Source organism: Pholcus phalangioides, unplaced genomic scaffold, assembly GCF_987345545.1.
Source record: "Pholcus phalangioides strain wild (caught in Gottingen) unplaced genomic scaffold, Ppha-v1.0 ptg000008l_1, whole genome shotgun sequence".
Lineage (NCBI taxonomy): Eukaryota > Metazoa > Arthropoda > Arachnida > Araneae > Pholcidae > Pholcus > Pholcus phalangioides.
This window is the reverse complement of record NW_028301601.1, coordinates 17,059,155-17,075,377: the sequence shown is the minus strand read 5'-3', so window position 1 is coordinate 17,075,377 and position 16,223 is coordinate 17,059,155. Positions and strand designations below refer to the sequence as shown.

The 16,223-nt window shown below is 37.4% G+C and overlaps 1 protein-coding gene across 4 annotated transcripts in view; it reads right to left on the bottom strand.

Moving 5' to 3' along the window:
- The window catches only part of Rpi (Ribose-5-phosphate isomerase), a 30,875-nt gene that overhangs the window by 12,774 nt on the left and 1,878 nt on the right, over positions 1-16,223 (bottom strand). The window contains exons 1-6 of one of the 4 annotated variants that reach the window (XM_089234299.1): positions 14,112-14,157; positions 13,932-14,019; positions 13,774-13,834; positions 11,862-11,917; positions 7,850-7,909; positions 6,592-6,725 (exon numbers count right to left, since the gene is read on the bottom strand). In XM_089234299.1, coding sequence (XP_089090425.1) covers positions 6,592-6,725; positions 7,850-7,909; positions 11,862-11,917; positions 13,774-13,834; positions 13,932-13,994 — 374 coding nt within the window. In that variant the 5' untranslated portion in view covers positions 13,995-14,019; positions 14,112-14,157. Of the gene's footprint in view, positions 1-6,591; positions 6,726-7,849; positions 7,910-11,861; positions 11,918-13,773; positions 13,835-13,931; positions 14,170-16,223 lie in introns of those variants that run through there. The other 3 variants (XM_089234300.1, XM_089234298.1, XM_089234297.1) reach the window with 3 other exon arrangements.

Below are 16,223 nucleotides of genomic sequence, written 5' to 3'. Positions count from 1 at the left end.
AATCACAATTTTTTTGATTTTATTGATTTTTTAAACAAAATATATAAAATATATATATATTACTTACTAGTACACTAGTCATTTATGCTTTCTTTAAAGAATATAAAATTGAAGAAATTTTAACTTACAAAAATAATGACTGTTTAAAAAATATTTGTTAACTAAAGATAAAGAATCATACTTGTGAAATACATCAGAACATTTTATTAAGAAAAAGGGAAAAACATTTTGTGAATAGATATCTTGCAGCAAGTATTAAACAACTTTACCGTATGAATAATTGTACATTTGCTTCATTAGAACCATAGTTTGAATGCTTTGTCTACTCTTAATCTGTTTCACTATTTGGAATGAACAATTCAACAATTGTTCGATCCTTGAAAAAATCCTTTCAACACAGGCATAGATGATTTGACTGTAGCTAGTATATGTTCACATATCACTCTTTAATTACATCAGGCATTATATCACCAACCTTAGAGTGAAAAAATAATTTTTTGTTTAGCATGAAGTGGTTCCAACTTCCTTAAAGCAAGGAACCTAGCCAGAAACCTAGAGCCACATTTTCATTTGATAAATTCAAGACCCTTATTTCTCTCTTCTTTTGCGACATTAATTCCCTAATAGAAGAGTTAACACTGATGAGCTTAGAATGAATGCAGCAAAAGAGTGCATCTGTTAATGACTGTTCATATATATTTTTATACTCTGATGACAAAACCTTTTTATTGTTTGATGTTGATGCTTCTTTTACCCTCAACTGCAGCTTTTTCCATGCCAATACACATTCAGGTGTGTGTGCGCGTGCGTGCGTGCGTGTTCCTTTGTACAAAATCATTAATTTTGGCTACTGGTTTCAGAATCGCAATTATGTCCCTGACATTTCTTTTTGAACCAGTACTTAGATTTTACTAGAGATGTTACTGAGATCTGTGGTCTTCAAAAACTTTGGTAACAACTGACGAATTTTTAACATAAGATCCAAGAGAATCACAATAAGTATTCCATCATACCTCTAAAGGAAGACAAATGCACTTCCACCTCACACATGATACCATGCTTTTGAGAGATGATCGCGGAAATATCTGATATATACTTGTAACATACTTTAATACATCAGTTTTAACAAAATCTTTGGCTAGCAGGTTTAAATTGTGGGCACTGCACCAATATGTAAGTCCCGAAAAACCAAACTTTTCATCAAGTCTTTCTGGAAGAAACCGTATATTTTCAGTATTGTCTGTAACAAAACTTGATATTTTACATATGAAGTTTTCTTCTGTTGACTTCACTGAACTGAAAACCACATTTGCTAAATAATTTCCAGTATGTGATGAGCCAGATGTGTCAATAGTATTAACATATGGATGGCTTTACCACACTGTTTGATAACACAGAATTTATTCATTATGGATATCCACCCATCCATTGCAATGCAATTTTCTAAGTCAACTTTACATCTTATAACTTCATCATTGTAAATCTTTGGGTAAGCATTTATCAGCTAAATTGGTACAACTAATGGTATCTCTGATATATATATATACAAATTATACTATACATATTTGAAAATATAATATTTGAATTATTCTATATTTAAAATAACTTAATAAAAAATTAAATCACTTTGGAGTTGCGAAAATAATTTTATTCAATTACAACAGATAATTTTTAATATCTGAAAAAAATTGATTTAAATCAGTTGATTTAAATAAACTGATTTAAATCACTACAACCCTGTTAAAAACTAAAAATTAATTCCAGAATATTGTCATTATGTCATATTCTAGGCATTTCACAGAAAAAAGCGTTCATAAAACTTCAGCTGGTGATTCATGGCTGAGGTAAAAGAACGGTCAACATGACAATGAAAGCCTTATATAAGCGCCAGTAACTGAAAAATTCTGAAATTCATTGTTAATTTTATGCATATGTCCAGTGGTTTGTTTACATGCAGTGACCTCTATTGACAAAATTGGAGTTAAAAAATCTAAATTTTAAATATTATGGAATTTTTTTTCAATCTTTATTTGCAACTACGTCATTATGTCATATTCTAGGCATTTCACAGAAAAAAGCGTTCATAAAACTTCAGCTGGTGATTCATGGCTGAGGTAAAAGAACGGTCAACATGACAATGAAAGCCTTATATAAGCGCCAGTAACTGAAAAATTCTGAAATTCATTGTTAATTTTATGCATATGTCCAGTGGTTTGTTTACATGCAGTGACCTCTATTGACAAAATTGGAGTTAAAAAATCTAAATTTTAAATATTATGGAATTTTTTTTCAATCTTTATTTGCAACTACACTTTATTTTCACATTTAAACACTTAACAGTAATCTTTGTGATATTTTTTGATGTGTTCCCCTTCATAAGCAGAAACAGACTTTTCAAACAGTGGGAGGGGGGAGAGCAGGACCAGATTTACCATTAAGCAAAATAAGCACATGTTTAGGGCATCGGGAGAAAAGGGGCACCACACAAAATAATCAAATAGTACATTATTTTTTAATATACTGTTTTTCCCTCCAACATCAACTATCCAGCAGAAAATCTTAAAATTTTAAGAGCACTTGGTTGTACAGTTGAAGATTTGAATCGAAAGGTTGATAAGGGCCGAAAATAAATGAGGGCAGTGGAGGGGGGTCTGTTCCCTAGACCAGGAAGGGTGTGATTTTACTCTTTTTCCATTAAAAATTACTGGGGAGGGTGCCAAAATGCATACATACCCTCCTCCCCATCCTCCCAAGTGATAAGAGTAAATTTTTGTTTCTAGTTGCGGCCCTGGGGGTGACACAAAAGCAGAAGAAACTGAGTTAATTGTGAACAAGCACTCGTGTTAATGCTCAGTTTTTGCATTGATATTTTGCTGAATTGCCATAAAGTAAGCCCAGAGCCGTCTCAACCAAGCCGTTTTTTTACATGTTAACTGGTGGGGATTTTGCCCCACTAGCCTTTTTATCTGCCCCACCAGTGAAGATAAAAAATGACCCCTGGTGGGGCAAAGCCCTTTTATTTTCCTGAAGCAGCTTTAACTTCAAACCCTACCAATATGAAGGGAATCAAAGAAAAAAACTCTTACAAAAAGATTTTGCCATTTGTGATTTTTTTTCAAGAAGGAAAAGGAAAGTTCAACTGAAAAGATAAGTTTTCCATGGATCAACTTCTCTAGTATGTCTTTTGCTCTCATAAAAAGCCAGACAAAAAACAGATGGAGGATGGCCGAGGTGAAGGATATGACCATTGATTGATTATTTTTATTTTTTTTTTGATGCTCATTAAAGTGAAAGATTTAAATAATCAGTAAGTAGAAAGGATCTAAAGTTATCAGGTTGTCATCGCGCCAGGGTTAAAACATTCTATTGTAGAGCAATATAGATAAATAAACATAGTATAGTAGCACAAAACCATTCAAATTCGAACATCGGGTGGTCTCCAGATCTGAAGAGAGGGGAATGAAGAAAACAAGAAATACAGTAGAGAGAGAACCCCGTTTATATGACTTTCAACAGACTGAATCATGCCAGTTTTTATTTTTAGCCGTGATTCTCCCATAATGTTTATTTAACTTTCGGATTATGCTTAAAAGTTATCTGAATGTGAAGAAAACAAAGAAAGGTCATGAGATTATGATTTTTTTATAAATTTAATTCAATGATGACTTTGCCTTTACTTTTAATCCCTCTCTCTCTCTTCAGGATTATTACGATTATTTTACAAATGACAAAAAAAAAGAAAATTAAAAGCAAGATTTTCTGCAAACAATACTGTTTATTGATGAAAATTGTTTGTTCGGGTTCAAAGACTGTCGTCCGTTACTTCTTCAACGTTTCAAGTTACTTCTCAACGTTTCCCTAACACCAGTGGTTGGCATCAAAGAATTGAAAAACCTGACTTTTGATCCAGTTTTATCAATTCTCCTGATGATGCATTTACAATCATACTAAAAATTATGGCTTTTCTGGCGATAATATTCGTAAAAATATTCATTTCAGTGGCATCTTTTGTAACCTACAAAAAAATCCTATTGACAGAAATTAAACTTTTATGGAGTTTCGGGGTTCCAGTTGAAATGAAAACGCAGTGTAATTGATGTTGTGCATCTGATAAATTAAATATTTTAATATCAATATTTATAGGAATAAACTGCGACTGAAGCCAAATGTGTATAATGAATGAGTAAATGAGTGAAAATCGTATAAATCAGTCATATTAAGGAGTGTTCCACTGTATGTGGTTTTATAAATGTTTGTGTATACTGAACCTCACTATGTGAATATGCAATACTTGACCGGGGCCATACAGTAATAACAAACCATAAAAAAAATACTAATCAGGACCTGGGGTATCATATGCAAACACGTTTTTAGGAGAAGCTGTATAACATAAGATGAAATTTGAGATGATAATAACTGAGAATTTCATGTTAGGAATTTATTATTTGCAAATGCAGACTTGTGTAAAATTACTTTTTGTTCAGATTTTTTAAAAATTAATATGTGTTTTCATCTCTTGTTGTGTTCTTTTGGATTGTTTTCTTTTTATCGTTGAAAACGGATAGAAATCAACATCTACATTTTAACATTGGAAAAAAGGTAGAATTTTTTTCGTTTTTATTTTCCATTCTAAAGTTTGTGTTTGCATGCGTTTCTTTAACATAGAATAACATAATTTATTTGTTATGCCTGTTCAGACTAGAACAGTGATGACAACTTAGTTATTTTCCAACTAGATCAGGTCTTTTTCTTGGCCATTTGGATGGAAAAAATACCCATTTCGTTGCTAGTTGTTTTTTTTTCTCAAAAAATTTTCCTGTGTACTAGTAGTTTATTATTAAATCATGTGAAAATACAGGAGTGTTCCGGGAAATACGAAGCTATGGTCATCCAAATAATGATTAAAATTAATTCTTGTTGTTTAAGTCTGGTTTCTAGTTGTTTTCGATAAAGACATGAATCTCCTTTTTGAAAAATGTTATAATATTTCTGCATGTGCGATGCAATGTCATCTTGCTTCCTTTTGTACTTGCAAGAATTTTCTACCTCTGTGCGCATATGTTTTTTATATTGTTTTCAATCAATGGCAACACAATGTGCAATTATCCTCATTGTGCGTAATTTTTGATTGCAGATTGCTGTGCAAACTTCTGATAGATTTCTTGCTATGCTTTTCTCAAGTTTGTACATCACCGCCCTCCCTGTTTTGCATATGTTATGCATTAACACAGAGTTATAACTAATTAATGAGTTTAATAATTTCATTAATTAATAATCTTATTAATTTCATAAGTTCATATTTTTATTAATTAATAATTTATCAATTAATTTTATTAAAATTTGAAATTTTCGCCTGTCATGTCATTTGAGCGCACACACTGGAGCTTACTCTGCTTCGTGTGAGTGCCCTTTTTTCCTACTGCCCCACCAGTTTAAATTTCTTATAAAATACACCACACAGCACCATAGGTACCCAGGAAAAAGTTTGAGCGAGCACCTCTTCCCCCCATCTAGCTATAAATACCTGCCTACAAATTTGCATGTTTACTCTCTCCACAATTTTAACCAAATAAAAATTGCCATGAGGCCTTACCGACACCTGAGGCTCCAGAGCCATCTTCTAAGCCTCAAGCAAAATTATGTTTCTGAACACCCTCCTTAAAAATACCTGCTTACCACTCTAATAATTGCCATAAGGTCGTGGTCATTCATTAAGGTTAAAAGTAAAAGGGATGGGGTAGGGGCACCAAAATCACTTGAGCGCTTAGGGCTTTCACATGGTTTACTCTGGCCTTAGGGGGGAGAGAATCACTGAGGGTGTGCATAGTGAACGGGGGGCATGGCATAATGTAGTAAAAAATTGAGGTTGTGATCATACTGCAGATATATAACTGTAGTTTTTAGTCTCAAATCAGCTACTTTTTGTCTCGCTTAACTTCAATTTTGCTAGTGAGAGACAATTTGACCTTTATTGATGAGCGATGATTGGCTGTATGCCCACTTTAATTTCAACGAAATATGGTAACTCTTACGAATCTATGATTTGCGAGTTCAATAACTACTACTTTACTACACAACAACTTCGGTCAAGTCACAGTACAGCAATTTACTAACGAAGGAGTTGGGTTAGGAATGACGGAGCTACCTACCGGTGGTCGTCTCAGACTCAGTATGGGAAAAGAACATTATACATATTTTTCCCAGGATCGAAAACCTGCAGACCTGAGGGCAACAATTCATGTTTTTGGACTAGCATCTTACCACGGCCCAAGTTCAATAACTGGCAACTTAAAAGAAAAACTGTCATTTATCGCATATTTTCGTGATACGTCTTTATAACTCACATGATGATGCTTTTCAGATATTCAACTGCCAAAATAAGAAAAATTGCTCTCGACTTCAAGTTTAAATCATAAAATTGCTATTTCCTACCCTTTTTGGTCGTAAATCATTAGGAAATGAGGCACCCAGGAACAAAAACTGCTACATAGTGTAATTATTCAAGATTAACTCTTTGATTGAATTGAGAAATTTAACCTATGTTTCCACATATACACACACAATGAACGATCAAAAATTAAGGAAAAATACCTGTAATCAACCATGACTATGAAATTATTTGTGCAAGAGGCAACAATTTTTTCCTGCGTAAGGCACCCGCCGCCACCTTTGATAAGGGAAAGATTCTGATCTACTTCATCAGCACCATCAAAAACGTAATCAAGCTAAGAAAAATACATTGAGAGAACATAGAAATTAGAAAAGTTAGTCAAGTTGGTTCAAGTCCTACACCACAATTACCACCTATCAAATTTTGTGTTGAGAAGGTTAAGAACGAAGCGATCACTTGAACTTTCTTTTAAATTAATTAAAATTGTAAAGTACTTTACGAATTATAAATTAATTCAGGGAAAAAGAGGCAAGTAGTGTCTTTATCTAATGTCCTTCTTTTGGCTTCCTTTTTTTTTGTGAGATATATATAATTGAAAATTACTTTTCATTTGCCTCATGTTTCAGTCTATAGACTTCTATTGTTTCTGAAAAGCACATTTTCAGCATGCTTAGTTTTTAATCAATACAGCAAAAACATGTAAAAATTTCTTTTTCCTGGCATTAAGTAACCACACGGAAGGTTCGATCATAAGTTGGAGTGGGGTGAAGTAAACAAAATCCAAATTTGTTTGGATAAACACTGAAAGAAAAGACATCTGGTCTCTGCCCGAACTCTAACCCAAGCCCTCTTGCAAACCGAACAAGCATGCTACCATCTACACCATGTGGAGAGAGAGAGAGAGAAGACTCGACCCTGCCTTCATTATTTCCTTGCACTGTGGCATGAGACACTGAAGTAGTACTGACACATTAGTACTCTCTTAACTTCATCAAATAGCCCCTAGGTGGACAGTGGAGAGAGAGACAGCTTTTTTCTAGCTCAAAGGATATATGAATATCATATCAACAAAACATATTTTCTGGAATCATGCTGAGGTGAAAATGGAAAGAAACGTCATCTATTCTCCGCCGAGACTCAAACCCAGGGCCCTCTTTCAAACCAGGCAAGCATGCTACCATCTACACCACTGAAGACACACAACTTTGTCTTCCTTATTTCATGCACTAGAACGCAAATTGTTAAGAGAGAATGTGAAAAATGTAATATAAAACAATTTTGTTCTCTTGCCAATTGATTAACTTAGAATTTTTTTGACAGTTCTTTCTGTAAAAAGTTAAAAAAATGTGGCTGTATATGTGGCATGAATATGTGGTATTGTATATATGCAATACCACATATTCGTGCCTACAAATCAAAACCCAGATTTAAAAAAACCCAGGAAAAACAAACACTCACCTCTGGATGCTCCTCCAGATCACTCAGTATGAGCTTGTGCTTTCTGATTAACTGTTTTGCCTGAAAAAATACAAAAATTATAAATAAAGCCGCAGAAACAAATTAAAACTGGTAAGTATATCCTCCTCTTGCAAACCTCCTTTGGAAGTCACCTCAGCAAGATAAATAAATTTCTCTAATTACTTATATTAATAAGATGGCCTTGAACATTATCACAGTTGAAACACAGCCATCTTGTTTCATTATATCTATTAATTCAAATATAAATGACCACTTTTGAGTACAGGGCATGGTGGAGCCCTTACCTGTTGCAAACCCACCCCTCCCCCTTTCCTTGCCTGGAGGCTCTAATCCTGATTTAGATGAGAAAGTTATACATTGGTTTATACAATGCACAGAGAAAAATCTTGATCTGCGGAACCATGATTTCGAAGGGAAAAAACTATGTGAAAAGCCGCTATTTCTTAAAAGGCTGTGCATCCTTTTACTGTACAGTGACTGACAAAACACAAGTAACATCACACAGATTGTGATGTCTTTTAAAAATGAAGTATACCATGCATTTATTCTGCGCACAGCTGTAAACAACTTATAACTTTTAAAAACGAGAACGCTGGTCATTTGTTCGGTGCACAAAGGGTGAAAGCTTGTAATCTCTTTTAAATATGTTTATTTGGTGTACAGCTTACACATACAACATAGCTACATGCCAGCATTAATGTACAGCATAGCTACATGCCAGCATTAATGTACAACATAGCTACATGCCAGCATTAATGTACAACATAGCTACATGCCAGCATTAATGTACAACATAGCTACATGCCAGCATTAATGTACAACATGTTTCTTACTGTTCCACCTACTTTCATACAAAACTGCATTTCTGCAGGTTTGTATGGGATCACGTCAACCCAAAAATAGTAAGCGCCATAATAATAAATAATAATACCAAAGAAAGCCATCAAAGTTCGGCAAATCCTAGGCACCAAATCAACTAAAAAATTGGCCTTGGCATGTTTAGTTTTGGTATGCAGGGGTGGGAAGTGACTAAGTCCATTTCGGAGCAGCAAAATTCAGGATTTGGAGCAGTTTTGGAGCAGCAAATTCGGGATTTGGAGCAGCAAAATATGGGATTCGGAGCAGATATTTATAAATTGGAGCAGTAAAATTAACAAGAATATTTTCGTTAACCCTCAACCCTTTTCAAAATAAAACTGCACTGTCTTTTGTTATCAAACATCTTTTCGTCAGCTTGATTTTTGTTTTTGGTGTTTTAGGCTTTTGACACCTTGTTTGAAAGAGCGGCTGTCATAAAATTTTTTGCACCAGTCTATTTAAGATGATTTTTGCTTACTGAGGGCACTATTTGCTGCCTTGAACAGCAGCACTTCAAATGTGCTAAAAAATGTTTTATAAGTTTTAAATTTTTTTATACTTGGAAAGAAATTGTTGCAAAATGGGAGAGAATTTCGGAAGAATCAACTCAATGTTTGGCGATTCAGCACTCATTATCTGGCGAGATTGGCGATCCGATACTCGATATTTGGCTAGATTTTTTTATACTTGGAAAGAAATTGTTGCAAAATGGGAGAGAATTTCGGAAGAATCAACTCAATGTTTGGCGATTCAGCACTCATTATCTGGCGAGATTGGCGATCCGATACTCGATATTTGGCGAGATTGATGATTTAACGCTTGTTATTTGGTGATATTGACGATTTACCGCTCGTTATTCGGCACATTGACGATTTAACGCTCGTTATTTGGCAACATTGACGATTTAACGCTCGTTATTTGGCAACATTGACGATTTAACGCTCGTTATTCTGCAAAGTTTCTAAACTAACATTCGTAATTCGGCGAACATGCGCTTTTTACTCCCGGAATGAAAATTTTTTTCACGAAACATCGGGATTTAACACAATGACAATCGACTACAGTAATTTCTGCTGCTTCCAGTAACGACTTTTTTTTAAACGGAAACACTCAAATTTGCACTTTAAAGCTGAAAGGCATTGCAAACCATCTTCAGTTCCACGATCACGGACAATATCGGGGTTTCGCGATGGAAAGCCCAATCAGGGGCCGATAGTTTAAGTATAATGGAATAAAACACGCTCTTCTCGTACAGAACCGTTTCGTGGCTAGCAGGAACAAAAATTTTTTGGCGTCCTTTCCGAAATTCCGGCCATACTGAAGCAAAATTCGCTATTTGGGGCAGAAAAATGCAAAAATACGCTATTGGAGCAGGATGGCGCAAGATATTAGTTTTGGCGCAGTGCGGCGCAATTGGCGCAGAGTTCCCACCCCTGGGTATGGCATCATAGTTTTATGTATGATAACTGAATTAAAGTCTGAGGACAGCACAGAATCGAAAATTATGTCAACTTTTCTGCGCTTGTAAATGCTTTGATACCTCACAAAAGATGCGAGCCGGGATGAATCTGGGCATATCATCACTTTTATATAAACTGAAGAGCCAAAAAAACTGGTACAGGTATGCGTATGCAAATAAAGAGAGATGGAACCAATCAGAGTACGGCGCTGCGGTCGGTAACGCCTATATAACACAACAAGTGTCTGACATAATCATTAGATCGGTTACTGCTGCTACAATGGCAGGTTATCGAGATTTAAGTGAGTTTGAACATGGTGTTATAGTCAGCGCACGAGAGATGGGACATTGCATCTCTGAGGTAGCGATGAAATTTGGATTCTCACGTATGACCATTTCACGAGTGTACCGTGAATATCGGAAATCCAGTAAAAAAATTAAATCTATGACATCGCTGCGGTCGGAAAAAGATCATGCAAGAACGGGACCAACGACGACTGACGAGAATCATTAAATGTGACAGACGTGCAACCCTTCCACAAATTGCTGCAGATTTCAATGCTGGGCCATCAACAAGTGTCAGCGTGCAAACCATTCAACGAAACATCATCGATATGGGCTTTCGGAGGCCGAAGGCTCACTCGTGTACCCTTGATGACTGCACGACACAAAGCTTTACGCCTCGCCTGGGCTCGACAACACAGACATTGGACTGGAAACACGTTACCTGGTCTGACAAGTCTCGGTTCCAATTGCTTCGAGCTGATGGACGTGTACGGGTATGGAGACAACCTCATGAATCCATGGACCCTACATGTCAACAGGGGACTGTTCAAGCTGGTGGAGGCTCTGTGATGGTATGGGGCGTGTGCAGTTGGCGTGACATGGGACCCCTGATACGTCTAGATACGACTCTGACAGGTATGTAAGCATCCTGTCTGATCACCTGCACCCATTCATGTCCATTGTGCATTCCGACGGACTTGGACAATTTCAGTAGGACAATGCGACACCCCACATGTCCAAAATTGCTACAAAGTGGCTCCAGGAACACTCTTCTGACACTTCCGCTCACCACCAAAATCTCCAGACATGAACATTATTGAACATATCTGGGATGCCTTGCAACGTGCTGTTCAGAAGAGATCTCCACCCCCTCTTACTCCTACGGATTTATGGACAGCCCTGCAGGATTCATGGTGTCAATTACCTCCAGCACTACTTCAGACATTAGTCGAGTCTATGCCACATCGTGTTGCGGCACTTCTGCGTGTTTGCGGGGCCCTACACGATATTAGGCAGGTTAACCAGTTTTTTTGGCTTTTCAGTGTATTTGTTTTATTATTTCTATTCTGATGAGTGGGAATTCTTATCCTTTCCCCCCATGGTTGCTCTGACTGAAAGCATTCCCAATATTTTTTTGCTTTGGTTAGTTTTGAGAAGGCTTCTACGGTAATTTGAATATTTTTCATAACTCTCATCAATTTTGCATTGTAAGTATTTTCACTGGTAGTAATATACTACCAGTGAAATACAATTCAGCAATAATATCAAAACATGGACAGTGTAAATGAAAAATAAGCTATGAAATTATATTTATCGTTCATATCTAACACGAGATAAACATTTGCCTACTTGTGAGGCTTAAAAGTTTCGAGAAAGGTACCAACATACCTGGATGGATGTTGGAACACATGATATATCATAACCTTCAGTTTGAATTTTTTGCGCTGTAAATTGAAAATAGAAAAATTACGCATGAGAAAAGAAGTTATTGCATTAAACGCATTTAAGAAAAGAAATCCCAGTATATCAAACCAATAGGCAGCACCTTCATTTGAAACAAATCTCATTAATGGCAGTAAATTGCAATATAGTGATATGGCCAGCGTTGATGTTTGGTGAAGTGGTAAATTAATTCACAAAATTTAAGTTAACCGAAAATATACATAACATGTTTAAAAAAAATTGATTGCGAAGGTCAAGTGCCCAAGTCCGTCCCTCACTACATTTATGCAGAGAAGGGGGGGGGGGGGGAAGCGGCCGGTTCCCTCAGTATTCAACCGAGAGGAAGGTGTCCTCAGGTAAAAACTGATGGCAGATTTATGGTTTTGTCGTTTGTTGCTAGTGGTCCACGCAACACTTGCCGCTCTTCTCCTATTCTAGTCTAATTTTCTTCATGACTCATCCCTCAAATTTGCTGTGCTCAGGATATAGCTGCTTAGCCTCCACCCCGTAAACAGGCCAGTCTTTTGATCACTCACATGCTTTCTTGGTAACCACTTTGGCTGTTCACTGACCCAATCTCAGGTCACTCTTTTCGTCACTCACATGCTTGCACATTGTTTTAGTCATTCACGTGCTTGCATACTCTTTAGGTCACTCTTTTGGTTTTCCACTGACCTGTGCCTTCTTGGTGACTTCTGATTGCTCACACACTCTTTTGGTAACTCACTGACCTGGTCCCTTGTCTTTTAGGTCACCCTTCTTCGTCATTTACATGTTTACACACTGTTTTAGTCATTCACATGCTTGCAAATACCTAAGGTCGGAAACGAAATTATCCCCCCTTAGGTCACTTACATGCTTATAAACTCTTAAGATCACTCTTTTAGTTGCTCTTCAACCAGTCTCTTGCTCTCTCTGTCACTCACTGACCAATCCCTCGTTCTTTAGACATAAGCTTTACTGTTTTAACCACAAATGGGCTGGCTCACTGGTGCAGTGCCTGGGGCACCTGATCTGTACCCCCCCCCCCTCACCAGTTGCATGGGTCGTACAAATTCACTTAGAACCAATGATTCTTGATCCATGGTCACGATCCAAGCTTAATTGATGGAGGGACTTTTTCTAGATAGGTCATACTTACAGCCAGGAATTCCTGAGTGCAGGGTCAAGACTCAAACTTAACTCAACAGGCTTGTGAGATGGATTGCATAAATCCAGAGCCGCAACTAGATGGTTGTTCAGCCGGGGCAAGCACACATATTTTGTAATGGAACACACCCCGCCCCCCCCCCTGGAACATTGATGAGTAGTTAAAGGGTGAAACTTGCACTCCATCTATTCAGGCTCCCATGGCCCTCTCACCGCCTGGAAACACGCATCCGACCCCCTGAACTACTGCCCGCCAGGCTCAGGAAGGGGAGGTGTCGAGTATACGACTGGGTGGAGGTGTCAACAGAGCCACAACTAGATGCTTGGTCACCCGGGGGCCTTGCCTCCCAAGTGCACATTTTGGCACCTCATTGTAATGCTGAAGGAGAGGTTTAGAATTAAATTTGCGCCCCCTCTGCTCCAGCGCCCGGGACATGAGATCCACCTGCTTTCCCCCCCCCCCAGTTGCGGCCCTGGGTGTCAATAAAAATTAAAAAATGATAGACTCAGGGCCGCAACTAGATGATTGGTCACCCGGGGCAACCGCGCATTTTGATGCCACCCCCCTTCCTGTAATATTGAAGGAGAGGTTTAAGAATGAAATTTGCGCCCCTAGGGTCTAGCACCCGAGGCACGAGTCCCACCTGCTTCCAACCCTAGTTGCGGCCCTAGATAGACTGATGAAAACAAAACTCAAATGTATGTATACCTAATCGCTCCACAGCATACACAATAGTGGTGCCGCTCCCAATGCCGATAGCACAATCGCCCTACAATAAACAAAAAAAACAAAAAAATACTTATAAATAAGCAATGCAATTTTAATCATAAATGCCTTAATATTGAAAAAGAGGTTTTCCGACCCACTTTGACGTGGTCATCGATTGCCTTGTAGGCGGCGTTTTTCTTGGCCAGCTCCGCGGGATCCATGTGCTGCGAGAGCGTGCTCAGCGTCCTGTTCAAAGAAACAACGTTCCTAATTAAACGCGGAAACAAAAAACAACGAAAATAAGGAGAAAAAGCGGCCGCACAAATTAATCTACTTGCAACCATCAGATACCGGCACGTGTATGTCTGTGTGATTATCAACTGAGGTTGGCCTTGACTGGTCGGGACGCGGCGCGAGTGACGCATTCATGAGCACGCGCCGTCCAATCACCGAGTGAGTCTTATTTACATGATATACATCTATAACTACTTATACTTTGTTTCATTGACTGATCTGTTGAAGTGTTTTTCCCTTTAATATTTTACCGTTTATCCATCATGGAAAAGTATATCGCTTTCTTTCCAAGCAATTTGGTAAGGTAATATAATCCCGATGCAAGACTCAGATTCTCTGTCGTCTGCTTCTCTCCAGGTTACTTGTTTTGGACGTCTCCTTGTGTCCCCAAAAAATTACTGAACTGGAAGTTCGAACTGCCAGTTCTGTTTGTGAGCTTATCTTGTAGGGAACCGAACAAACCGTCTGTCGTCTGCTCATTAAGAGGTTTTTCGTTTTGGATGCCTCCTTATGCTCAAATGAAATAACCGAACTTATAGTTTAAATTTCCAGTTCAGTTCACGAGCTATGTTTATAAGGAACTAAGCGGAATAAAGAATATAGTTTTTTTTCATTTTGAACTTCATCATCACCCCATGAGTCACTTTTAAATTTAAGATTAGATGACAGCACCTACTATAACGTGGAGTGTGGATATTCACTTCTTATGATCTTAGCTGTCGTCTGCTTGTTTGAATGTCATTTGTTTTGGATGTCTCCTTGGGTCTTGGAAAAAATAACTGCACTGGAAGTTTGATCTTCTAGGAGAGTTTATAACCTTTGTTTATAAGTTGTGTGACCAAACGTCCCGTATTTCCCGGGACAGTCCCGGTTTTCTCTGTTTTTTTGGTCTTCCCGACGTTTTAGTGAAAGTGCCCCGGTTTTTCCCGTTTTTTACACGAACCTTACTTGAATTTTTATTCTTTATTGAAGTCAAAAGATGAAATTATTTTCCCACTCAGAAATTATATTATGATAATTACAATTATATAAACAAGAATATTAATCTCACATTTGTCTTGGTGGACGTTTTATTTCGTGGACTTCATTTTAATTCACTGCAATTTGTAGTAGCTTTGTTTCCCGCCATTTTGATTTTTATGTAATCTCTGTAACATTTGGCAACTTTATTTACTTTTGGTGTCATTTTTGGCAATAATTGGCGATGCCCCGTATTTTCCTGCATTTGGAATCTAAATTTCCCGTATTTCTTCCGAGGAAATATGGTCAGCTTATTTATAAGGAGCAAAGCTGAATGAAGAATTTATTTTTTTATACCTGAGCTTCGTCATAACGACAAAAGTAACATGACCATACGTCCCGTATTTTCCGGGACAGTCCCGGTTATTTATGGCTGTCTCAATTTTTTTGCAAACATGTCCCGGTTTTTCACGTATTTTCAACGAAGCCAACTTGACTGTTTATTCTTCAAATCAACGAATAAAATTATCCTTCCAACTCAGAAATGCATTACGATAATTACGACTACAAACAAGAATATTCATCCCAAACATTTGTTTTTCTTTTTTTTAATTCACTGAAATTTAAAGTGGCGCTTGTTTTCCACGAAAAGCAACTTACCTTATTTTAGCATGAGTTGGCGGCTTTGCTTGCTTTTTGGCAGTGATTGGCAATGTCCCATATTTTCCCGTATTTCGAAGCTCAATTTCCCGTATTTTTTTCAAGGAAGTATGGTCAGCCCAATCATAAAGCACTTCTGATTTCGAAAGTAGATAGCAGCACCAACAATATTTTTAAGAATGAATTTCTTAAAGTTTTCTAGAGTATTAAATTTTAATTCCCTTGAAACATTGTTATAGTGCCACAGCAAATGCTACAAGGCAAAAAAAATACTATCGGCGGATGGCGTAAAACGTTTCGTCACCCGATATATACGGGACTCATTACTTCCTAGATATACATACACTGCTGGCCACCGTAAATGCAACACCCTGAAGGAAGCATGCAAATAATATGAAATTTACAACATGCATTAGCGGAGGTGAGATATGCAAATGATTAGAATTTCAGCGCAGACGCACATCACGCGCGCCTGTGGCACCACTTCAAAGCGCTATTTAAGGCTTGGAGATTTCGACGATTTGAAGTACGGCAAT